The 12,059-nt window shown below is 37.6% G+C and overlaps 1 protein-coding gene across 4 annotated transcripts; it reads right to left on the reverse strand.

Moving 5' to 3' along the window:
• Positions 1 to 4,217: 4,217 nt before the first annotated feature.
• Positions 4,218 to 11,272, reverse strand: LOC125307086. 4 transcript variants are annotated; one of them, XM_048263138.1, is made up of 9 exons: positions 8,368 to 11,272; positions 7,689 to 8,244; positions 7,464 to 7,575; positions 7,287 to 7,380; positions 6,860 to 7,195; positions 6,435 to 6,597; positions 6,216 to 6,343; positions 5,607 to 5,805; positions 4,218 to 4,399 (listed from the first exon to the last, which is right to left on the reverse strand). In XM_048263138.1, exons 3-9 carry the CDS (start codon positions 7,478 to 7,480, stop codon positions 4,344 to 4,346), a joined length of 993 nt encoding a protein of 330 aa, XP_048119095.1. In that variant the 5' UTR covers positions 7,481 to 7,575; positions 7,689 to 8,244; positions 8,368 to 11,272; the 3' UTR covers positions 4,218 to 4,343. The 4 variants fall into 4 exon arrangements, with proteins under 4 accessions (XP_048119095.1, XP_048118938.1, XP_048118856.1 ...); XM_048262981.1 differs by lacking the exon at positions 4,218 to 4,399 and having other exon boundaries at positions 5,218 to 5,805; positions 8,368 to 8,462; positions 9,342 to 11,271; XM_048262899.1 differs by lacking the exon at positions 4,218 to 4,399 and having other exon boundaries at positions 5,218 to 5,805; positions 7,689 to 8,040; positions 8,148 to 8,244; positions 8,368 to 11,271.
• Between the last annotated feature and the right edge of the window lie 787 nt (positions 11,273 to 12,059).

Below are 12,059 nucleotides of genomic sequence, written 5' to 3' on the forward strand. Positions count from 1 at the left end.
AGATTTTAAAGGTTTTATAACAATGCTACATCTTCTTTGGCTATTCTACAATCTATTCACCTTTTCAGCACCAGTAGGCTACTTTCTGTGCAGCCGCACACACACACTCAGGCATGCCAAACAAGCATACACAAAAGTTTCAAGAGTGGGGGATGGAGTAAAATATGGAGACAAATTGAAGTGTGATTTATTTTCGCGGAACAGATGTACAGGACTGAGCGGCGGTCATATTTTGTACCGCTATGCGGTACATCTAGTTATTATTATTACAGTGCATGAAAATGCACTGTATTGTTCTTCCTAGGCAACAACTTCTTATTATTATTATTCCGCTTACCACTTTTTCCGTACGCTATTTCTCTTGAACAGCTATTTCTCTTGAACAACGGACGAAGCTGCTATGTCTTTTCAACTTTGAAACTTTTATACTTTTTAAACTATTAAAGAAAAACTTTTTAAAAATCCCCATAGACTTAACATTGCCGATTGTGACATCATAATACGGCCGTTAAGCAATTAGAATCCTATGGCAGGTGTTCAGGCCACCTGGATCAACTGCCAGTCTAAGGCTTTAAGCATACAAACTGGCCCTATTAAGACTACACCAAAGATCCTTGATTACTAGCAAGATAGAGCAACGTAATTCGTTACTATGGGAGCAAAACGGGACAGTTCCGGTCTGCATAATTGGGAGTGTCACCTTACGTCACTAAATAAACTTTCTCTCTTAATAAGCAATAAGAACAGATAAACATAATTGTGTTCACAGTATTATTGTCTATAATTATGTATGATACCAATGAATCATTCTTTAGGACATGATATGGATAATTTAATTAGTCAGGTGAACTGAGCTAGCTAGCTAGCTAACGCTAGCTTAAAATGCTATACAAGTGGATGGGAGTAGCTATGGCAATACAGCTATCCGCTAACAAGTGACTAGTAGTTGAAGGACTTCGCTTAAACTTAATATACTGTTGCAAATTCACTTGAGTATAAACTATCCACTTTAACTAATGTCAGTAATGTTATTCAGCTAGTTGTCATTTCAAAGAAATTACACTTCTCCGTTTAAAATGTTACCTTAGCTAAGAGGCTAGCTAGCATGCTAACAACCGGACAGTAAACTGGCAGCAGCATGGTCTGATATTAAGTTATTTTATTACAAATCCGAACGCTAAAAAATTACACTTTTAGGCTTTAAATAATCCCAAACATTTACAGATTATGACAAAATTTCCCAAAAAACCCTCAACTAATCCAGAAAGACATAATGACCAATTTATTGGTAAAATTCCATAAGTCTCCATTGACATTAGTGCAGCGAGGGTTTACTCTGGTCTGCATAAAGGGGGATTTCCCCCCCTCCCCCTTGCAATAATCGAACGCGGAAATTGTCGAACGTTTGCGCCTCTCGCTCCGCTTTAACCCTCTCTGACTACACATCCTGTTCAACTGCTTTCTCTGCCAAAAACTGTTTCAAAATAAAAGTCCTCATACAACATTTCACTGTTAAACAATTTAACCCTTTAAACTACTGAACTTTTTAACTGTTCAGCCATTGTAACTGTTACTTGTCATCAACTATGACTCCTACCCACTGTAGCTAGTTAGCATTGTTAGCATGATAGTTAGCATTTTTAGCAAAACTGCTAAAAATGATTAGCTAAGTTAGCTAAGTAACATTGCCCACATATATGACATGTAAACATAGCATTGTTAGCATGCTAGTTAGCATAGTTATCATAACTACTAAAAATGATTAGCTAGGTTAGCTAAATCACATGGTTAACATAGTTAGCATGTTAACATTGTTAGCATGCTAGTTAGCATAACTACTAAAATGATTAGCTAGGTTAGCTAAGTCACATGGTTAATATAGTTAGCATGTTAATATTGTTAGCATGCTAGTTAGCATAACTACTAAAAATGATTAGCTAGGTTAACTAAATCACATGGTTACCATAGTTAGCATTGTTAACATACTAGTTAGCATAGTTAGCATAACTACTAAAATGATTAGCTAGGTTAGCTAAGTCACATGGTTAGTATAGTTAGCATGTTAGCATGCTAGTTAGCATAGTTAGCATAACTGCTAAAAATGATTAGCTAAGTTAGCTAAGTAACATTGCCCACATATATGACATGTAAACATAGCATTGTTAGCATGCTAGTTAGCATAGTTATCATAACTACTAAAAATGATTAGCTAGGTTAGCTAAATCACATGGTTAACATACAAGCATGTTAACATTGTTAGCATGCTAGTTAGCATAACTACTAAAATGATTAGCTAGGTTAGCTAAGTCACATGGTTAATATAGTTAGCATGTTAATATTGTTAGCATGCTAGTTAGCATAACTACTAAAAATGATTAGCTAGGTTAGCTAAATCACATGGTTACCATAGTTAGCATTGTTAACATACTAGTTAGCATAGTTAGCATAACTACTAAAATGATTAGCTAGGTTAGCTAAGTCACATGGTTAGTATAGTTAGCATGTTAAGATGCTGGATTAAAGATAGTTAAGATAACTACTAAAAATGATAAGCTAGGTTAGCTAAGTCACATGGTTAACATAGTTAGCATGTTAGCATTGCTAACATAGTTAGCATGTTTAAGAAAAACTGCTAGAAAATTTTAGCTCAGTTAGCTAAGTAAAGATGGTTAAGATAGTTAAGCATTGCTAGCACTGCTATAAAACATTAGCTAAGCAAAGATGGTTAGCATAGTTAAAAATCTTAGCATAACTGCTAGCAAACATTAGAGCCATTCCAACTTTCAGTTATCGTCAAATATCTACTTATACACAGCCATTCAACTATTTGAATATCAACATTCATTAAACTGCTAGAAAACATTAGCTAAGTTAGCTAAGTAAAGATGATTAGCATGTTAGCATTGCAAGACTGCTATAAAACATTAGCTAAGTAAAGCATGGTTAGCATAGTTAAAAATCTTAGCATAACTGCTAGCAAACTATAGAGCCATTCCAACTTTCACAAATTATCGTCAAATATCTACCTATACACATTCATTAAACTTCCAGTCTGTCAACAACTTTTAAACTATTTACCTTCAACTTTTTAAACGGTCTACTTTTAAACTATCTATTAAACTAGCTGTCTATCAACAACTTTTAAACTATCTACTGGCTATCAACAACTTTTAAACTATCTACATTCAGCTTTTAAACAGTCTACTTTTAAACTATCAACTTTTATTAAGCTATGCAGCCACCATGTCTATCCTAGCATCACCGTAGTAACCATCTCTGTATTATCTATTTTAACTATGATACATGATATTTTACATCACAACTTTAGCATTTTCATGCACTGGTAATTCCTTGGAATTGCATTTCTAGTTAGTGGGTTTGATCCAGCAAGCCCACTATTGTTCTTCTTAAGTTTTCTTATTTATTATTCCTTTTCACCCACTTTTTGGACGAACTACTGCTCCTAGACCGTTTGAGCTATCGAGGCAGTTCGAACTCCAAAAATTCAGGCCCGAACCGGTGTAATCCTGTACCTAGACAAGGAGAAGTACAGACTGCTTATGGACGTCAAATGGGGCATATATTAAACTCTCAAACTCAAAGTGGTAACAACCAAAATGACATGGTGGGTATTATGCAAAAACAAAACGCACTGTTGGTTCAGCAAAATATGTCCTCTGTTCTTCCACCAAGAAATCTGCCTATTTTTGATGGAGACCCTCTTCAATACAAATCTTTCATTAGAGCCTTTGAAAATGTAGTGGAGAAGAAAACAAATAATCCCAGCGACTGTTTGCACTTCCTTGAACAGTACACTAGGGGACAGCCAAAGAATCTTGTGCATAGTTGTCTACCTCCAGATCAAGGCTATCACAGAGCCAAGAGTCTTCTTGCTCAGCACTTTGGAGATGAACATAAAATTGCATCTGCTTACATGGAAAAAATATTTAACTGGACACCCATTAAAGGTGAAGATGTAAAAGGATTACAATCATTTTCTCTGTTTCTCCGAGGATGTTCAAACCTAACAGAACAACTAATGTATATGAGGGAACTGGACTTGCCATCTAACATGCGGAGCATTATTTTAAAACTTCCTTACAAATTAAGAGAAAAATGGAGGAATATTGCATGTGATCTGCAAGAAAGAAGAGGACAGAGAGCCACATTCATTGATCTTGTAAATTTTATTGAGAGACAAGTGAAAATTGCTTTAGATCCAGTTTTTGGAAATATTCAAGATCCTCAACTTCCTAACGTCAAGGCACCATGTAGCAGCCAGCTACGACAAAGAAGGAAGGGAAGCAGTTATGCTACAAATGTCACTCCTGTGAGGGAAGAAGCTATGGCACGGCCTGCAGGACATAGTACCTCCTCCACTTATTGTTGACTGTTCTGCCTGCAGAGAAACCACACATTAGGTCAGTGCTCACAGTTTAAAGCTAAGGCCCACCGGGACAAGATTAATTTCATTAAAGACAAGGGTATTTGTTTTGGTTGCCTGAAGGTAGGCCACATGAGTAAGGACTGTAGGAGTCGATTGGATTGCCATGTATGTCACCAAAAACACCCTGGAGTCCTTCATATAGAAAGACAGGATAAAAGCACATCTGCAGAACAAGTCCTGTGAACCTTCCAAGTGATTCAACCGTAACCTCTCAGACGTGTGGCCATATTGGGGCCGGTGTGGAAGATGATTCTACCTTCTCTATTGTTACAGTAAAGGTCAGAAGCAAACTGACTAATACACTACAAAATTTACAGTGTTGTAAATTCTGTAAGAGTCAATTTTAACACTAGATCAGTGTTTATTTTGTCCCAATCTGGTCAGAGTTAATGTAACACTCTATCGAGTGTAAATAATCCAACTCGGATACAGTGTTGGAACACCTCTGTATAGAGTTAAAATTAACACTTAAGAGGTGTTAACTTGCTGTTACACTAGAGTTTAGAGTTGAATTTCAAATCTGTTTTAGTGTTTATTTTACACTAATTTGTGTTGGAACCCCTCTATATATAGTTAACAATTAACCCCAGGAGGTGTTAACTTCCTATTACACTAGAGTTAAATTTCAAATCGGCTTAGGAGTTAATTTTACACTAATTAGTGTCATTGTTTGCTACTGAATAGTTTTGTACAATACTGATTAATACAACACAATTCAATGAAAATAATTGTTTAGTTATAAAAGTTATTTAGCTAAAAACACCATGCACTGAACTCTTGCAGAGATTTTATTGCAGAATCTAATACCAGTACAAAATATTACAGCACAGGTGGCAATGGGGGACCAAGTAAATGTTTTCATCAGAATTGTAAAATTGTAAAACAATTGCTTGTCAAAAATGCACCAAAATGGTCATAAAACCTCAAAGTCACAACTTCACAAAGAACAAGATAAGCACAGTTATCTTTACTTTTTATCTTTAGTTATATGTGCATTTTTGCAAACAAAACAAGTAAACATAACTTATGTACTATTACTTCTTCAAATTTAGAAACCTGGCCCTAAGTTCCCTCACTCTTGGCTTTTCTCTGACCATACCAACATCGATGTTGTACACAGCTGTTTGTATGAAAGTGTAAAAACCATCAAGTGCCTCACTATATGACGTTCCAAAAACAAAGTGTGTTTTGAACAGCTCGTCAAATGCTGCTACTGACGTCTGTGCTCTGCATGGAATTGCCTTGCTATCTACGATGATGTAGAACTTCTGGATCTTGTTCTTCTGTTCGGCAATGCAGAGCAGAAAGGGCTGAGACGGTTCGAGACTGGTCAAGAAGATTTGAATGCTTGCACCAACCTGTAAAACCAACAAAAAAAAGGAACACACTATGCATTTAGATATTCTAACTCCATATTTGCACTCAATTATCTGTAGTTTTGCTCAATCGTGTTTTTTTTTTCTCAATCCGTTTTCTCCACACTATTTTTACATATTACAGACAAATGTCTCCCTATGCTAGGGTTTGTGTTCAAATTGGCAAATAGATAGGTTAGGCCCATGTGTATTACAGGATATTACACATAATGAGTTAATGTGGAAAAGACATGTAGCCAACCAGTACATTGCAATACAAGTCAAATACAAGTTTTGTTATTGACAGATTGTGACATAATGCCAATAAATTACCTAGTTTTACAAGTTCTGCAAGCCTTAGTTGTTCAGGCAGCCTATTTGCTTAGGAAGAACTGTTAACATTAAGAACTTACCTGCAGATACCTCACCAAGTAGTCCTCTGCTTGGAGGGCACTGATTTTCACAGACTTCCTGTGACCCTTAGATGTTGGAGGAATGAGATGCAGCAGCAAGCACAGTGAAGCAATGTCACAGTCCCATCCTAAGCAGTTTAGTGTTGACAAAGTAAGTAGTGTTACAAGTATGAAACAGGAAGTAAAGACTGATAACATTTTCAAATGAGCTCAACCTACCACCATCATTTCCTTGTGCAGACCTAAGGAGCTCCTCAACATGTAGAGTTGGTTCTAGCCCCTTAGCATCTTCAGTGATGTGTGGTCTGAAAAACGTTGGCCATCTGGCTAAGAACTTCCCTGATGCCTCTTCTCCAAAAAGCATCAGAAAGTCCTGCTCGATCTAATATTAAAACAATATAATGTTAATACATGGTGCTCGGCCCTTACCCATAGAGTTAAAAACCCACACTTTTACGGAACTAAGCATTAATGTGATGTACTTGATAACATTCTCCCATTTCTTAAGTAATGTACAATATTACCATGAAAGCACAAACATTTATAACCTTAGAGTGCAATTTGGGCATGGCTGAGCACATCTTAACATGAACCTTAATTTTTAAATTAGCATGATCATATTTCACAATTAAATGTAAACTCACAAGGCCAGGTATGTCAAGAAATCTTGGGAAGGTGTCCAGAACATCTACTGACTTGTCAGGATCACGGACAAGTTTCTGTCTGTGTTCAAAAGTGGCCTTCATTTTTTCCATAACCAGTGCTTCATCGGAAGAATGATTCATCACAGATATTGCCTCTTCGCACTCTTGGTCAGTCAACTGTTGTACGGTAGAAGCTGAGTCTCTTGCAGCCTTTGGATCACCATTGCATTGTTCCACTGCTACCCGAGACCTTGAGCCATCAGATAGGCTTCGTTGTACAGTCTTAAGACGCCATGCAATGTACCCAGAGCCTGATGCTGCATCATAAAAGTGTTCCTTTTGGGAATAAAAATATATAAATGATTCACTTTCAGATTGCAAAATTGACAGTAAACAACTGCAATTTAGTTCACAATACCAAACTTACATATCCATGCTTCGACAATGGGTCCTCAAGATATGGGAACAAGGCCACAATGCCTTGGGCATACATCACTCGAACAGCTTGGGAAGGGATCCATCTGAAATAAGAGTATAAAGTGTTAAAAGTAGGTATTGGGACATCATAAAGGCATTTTGACCATCAAAAACTCTTGAAACATACCCATGCACCTCCACCATGTCAGCAACCAAGATATTCACAAGCTGTCTCCTGGTTCCATCTGACAGTGACTTAGTTTTAGTGTACTCTTGAAAAATCTTCCCCCCCTGGCTTTCTGCACATATAACACATAACCACATACCACAATTTTACAACCAATTACACTCAAACATCAACAATGAACACTTAAGGAAAACAGTCATTTTTACATTTATCAAAACTGCTTACATTTTTGACTGCTTCTCTGTGACTCTGGTCATCCCTTCTAATTTTCTTGTTTGGAGTCTCACACAGTGGAGGCATCTGAGGGGTATGATGCTTCAGAAGACACTGAAATATCCTCTAAATCTAAATCTTGTATCTTAAATCTTGAGTTTTCTTTAACTTGAATCACCACAATAAGCAAAAAATGTGAAGAACAATGCATATTTAAAACTTCCAAACTTCCACAATAGAAAAATATGACATTCCTGCATTACATTACAATTACTTACTATCATTCACAAACACCTTGAACAAATCCTCCCCCTTCTTCAACAGTTCAGAAAAGATGTCGGGTCCACTTCTGTCCCAGAAGAATCTTTGTAAATGATCTCAGCGTCAGGAGGCAGTCCAGAATGGCATATTATTAGTGCTTGTCAGAGGGTTGCAAAATCAACATTTATTGGTCAGTTAAGTGTGTTTAACCTGCTTGGTGGAACTGCTGGTAGTCACAGGTCCCATCACTGTTAGTAACCTTGACATATTTCTGCTTTTCTCTGTACTTTACTTTCACAAGCATTCTCTAGAAAAGAAGGTGATTTTAAAAACAAAGGTATAGTCAAGTTTAGGCTAGTACGATTTGAATTATTATTAATAATAATAATAATAATAATAAAAATATTTTTAAAAACTTTGTCAATCTTACCCAAGCTAGGAATGACACAAGAAAATCCACAACACTGACAGAGTTGTTATTAGGGTAATTATGACAATGATAACTGTCAAGATAATTATCCAGTACTGCAAACAGAAAAAGTATAGCAGAAATTGACCAGAGCATTCCAAGGAACAATTTAGATCTCAAATCTAGATCACTGCACATTTTATTTAAAAAACAGAGCTGATGCTGTCTTGCAAAATAGAACATAACTTATGGTTTGCATGATGCATTGTCAATAGCTGTATAACATTATAAATTCTATCTATATGGCATCTTACTTAACATTGCAAACTTGACGATGACGATAAAATCAGAAGGCTCGCTTTGCACCCTTTCACTCGCGCGGCGCACATACATAATCTCTCTCCCTTTCGCTCCCCTTTCCACTGCCACTGCAGTTGACTTGCTAAGTTGGCTATTCTTCTATCGTAACTGAATGCCAATCTGTTGGCATTTTAGTGCAGGCATGAACTACAAAAAAAACTAATTCGAAAATGTTGTCTTCTATTGGATCATTCATTTGTCTAGGAATGACTGCCCATGTCTACAAGAATTTCGTTAGTCAATCAAATTTAATGTTAGCAACTTCAGACTCCTGAATCTGCCACAGACACTAGCTGCTACAGAATAAAAAACAAACATAAGAAAGGCACATATGACTACAAATACACGAGAGGGCTAGATTATTAGTGATCCAATACCTTTTTTATCCGACAAAGACCATTGACTACTCACAAATTCGCTAAAATGCTGGCTTATATTACTACGTTTAACCAGAACCAGCCTGTTGTTAGCTAGCTAGCGACAGCTAACATTTTATCAGTTAGTTCAGTTAGCTGCATCATCGCTAACATACACCTAGTCAACTAACAATATTGAGTCTTCAGTCGTAGGTTAAAAGAAAGAGAAAACAATTATTTGGACATATTTGTACAACTATAAAGCAGAGCATGACTTACCATATATTCACATTCCATGGAAAAGAAAGATGACGTCTCTGCACCTTGCTGAAATCCATGAGGTCACGTTAGGAGAAGCGTGGTTTCATAACACTGTAGGAGTTGAGTCCCAAACACTGGCCAATGACACCAACTCCCTTTCAAAATTGACTCCTTAACATTTAATTTAACTGTTTTCAGTGTAGTTTCAACTCTGTATTTTAACACTTTTGCTTTACACTGGGAAAATAACTCTGAGAATTTTACTGTGTAAGACCATGCAGACATATGCCTTCCTGGATCCTGGCAGTTCCGGCACATTCTGTACAGAAACCATGGCGAAAAGGCTGAATTTGAGAGGTAAAAAGACAAGCATTCTGTTGAGAACAATGGGCCAACGAAAGGTTGTGAATGCTCATGTTTTGTCAGGTCTTGAAGTGTCTGGTGTGGGTGTTGAAGATTTCATAGAGCTTCCTGATGTTTTGACTCAAAGAACTACCTGTGTCTACACTTAATATTCCACGACAAGCAGATATTGATCCATGGCCATATTTGAAAGATGTAATACTTCATGACATTCATGCAGATGTTGATCTGCTTATTGGAACTGACGCCCCTAAGGTTTTGGAGCCGTGGGAAGTGATAAATAGCATAAATGAAGGCCCATACGCTGTCAGAACCAGGGTTGGCTGGGTCGTTAATGGTCCTCTTCATGGTGGAAGCTGTAGAGGTAAGAGTGGCTACGCTGCTGTAACAGCAAACCACATCACACCTGCAAGAAATGCTTGTAAAACAGTATCAGCATGACTTTAATGAGAAATCATCAGAAGAGCAGATTGAAATGTCCAGAGAAGATATTAAGTTCATGGATATTGTCAGTAGCACAGCAAAACTAATTGGAGGTCATTACTGCATTGACCTGCCATTCAGAAAGGAAAATGTAACCCTGCCAGATAATCGTTATATAGCAGAGCAGCGCTTATGTAGCCTGAAAAGAAAGTTTGACAAGAACAGTGTTTTTAAGGAGGAATACACCACGTTCCTAAATGAAATAATAACACAGAGACATGCTGAGCCAGTTCCTCTTGACCAGCTGACACAGAGCAATGGGAAAGTGTGGTATATCCCTCACCACGGGGTGTATCATCCTCAGAAGGGCAAGTTAAGAGTGGTTTTTGACTGTGCAGCCTCATACAAAGGAACATCACTCAATAGTCAGCTTTTGCAAGGGCCTGATCTCACCAACAGCCTCATTGGAGTTTTTGTCCGATTTAGGCAGGAACCTATTGCAATAATGGCTGATATCCAATCTATGTTTCACCAGGTTCATGTCTCAAATAAGCACGTCAACTTTCTCCGTTTCCTCTGGTGGCCAGGTGGTGACACTGCACAGGCTCCGCAGGAATACCGCATGAAGGTACATCTATTTGGAGCTGCATCATCACCAAGCTGTGCCAATTATGCCTTGAGGAGAACTGCAGATGACAACGCAGAACACTTCCCTCCAGAGGTTGTGAGTACAGTGAAAAACAACTTTTATGTTGATGATTGCCTCCGTTCAATGGCCTCAGAAGGGGAAGCTAGGAAAATGATCCAGGATTTAACGGCACTTTGTCAGAAAGGAGGATTCACTCTGTCCAAGTGGGTCAGCAATAGTCGTGCAGTGTTGCGCTCTGTCAGCGAAGGCCACAGAGCAAAAGACATGATGGAGCTGGATTTGGATACAGATCAACTTCCTGTTGAACGCACATTAGGACTACAGTGGAACGTTGAGACTGACCAATTTGGATTTAAGGCCTCCGCACGAGAGCAACCACAGACGAGAAGAGGAATTCTTTCAGTGGTTAGCTCCCTCTACGACCCATTGGGCTTCCTTGCTCTATTCAGCATGAGGGCTAAGTTGTTACTGCAGGAACTCTGTAAAAGAAACCTTCACTGTAAAAAGTTTAACGTAAAATTTACAGCAACTTGCTGGCAGCAAATAACCAGCAAGTTGCTGTATTTTACTCTACAGTACACCTACTGTATATGAAATCACAGTACCTATGCCTGATACTGTAAATGCAAACTACAGTAGTACTACCAGTGCTGTAATGTATACAGTATTGAATTGTCTACCGTATTTTTAATCACAGTACTTATGGATCATACTGTAACTTAGTACAGTAGTAATACCAGTGCTGTAATATTATATACAGTAATTTTGGGAAATTCATATCCTGCTTTATCTACAGCCAGGATAAATTTGACTAGGTCTAGGTATGGTTTAGGCTACACAAACTTGCATAAATAACCATTGACAACTTGTTATCAGTTTGAAAAGCAAGTACATTTATTCACTTTTTTCCGTTTAGAAATTCTAGTGTGCTGCATCCTAACGTTAGACCAACGGTTGCAGTCAGCCTGATCCACCACCAGTAGCAGAGTGAAGCAGCACCTAGCAGAAATAGAAGAAAAAAAGATAAACAGTGTTAGATAACAATTTTCAACTGAAACTGAAGGCTACTTACAAGTGAAACTTTAGAATAATCATTTATATATATACTGTATGTTTTTTGAGTTTACTGTCAAAATGCCAGGCTGAAGATGGTGTTAGCATAACTCAGTTTTAGCAAGGTATATTTAGCTGCTAACGTTAGCCAGCTGGGTGAGCTCATTGATGATGTTTGCTTGCAGCAACACATAGATATATGTACTGATTACGATGAGTTAACGTTACATAAGTTAGCTGGTAGCAGC

The sequence above is a fragment of the Alosa alosa genome, chromosome 1, assembly GCF_017589495.1.
Source record: "Alosa alosa isolate M-15738 ecotype Scorff River chromosome 1, AALO_Geno_1.1, whole genome shotgun sequence".
NCBI lineage: Eukaryota > Metazoa > Chordata > Actinopteri > Clupeiformes > Clupeidae > Alosa > Alosa alosa.

Excerpts from the sequence above, each read along its gene's own strand:
- LOC125307086 (XM_048262981.1), bottom strand. Across the intron at positions 7,196-7,286 it reads CATTGTCGAAGCATGGATAT|GAACACTTTTATGATGCAGC; the intron begins GTAAGTTTGGTA and ends TATTCCCAAAAG. Across the intron at positions 5,806-6,215 it reads ACTTGGTGAGGTATCTGCAG|GTTGGTGCAAGCATTCAAAT; the intron begins GTAAGTTCTTAA and ends TTGGTTTTACAG.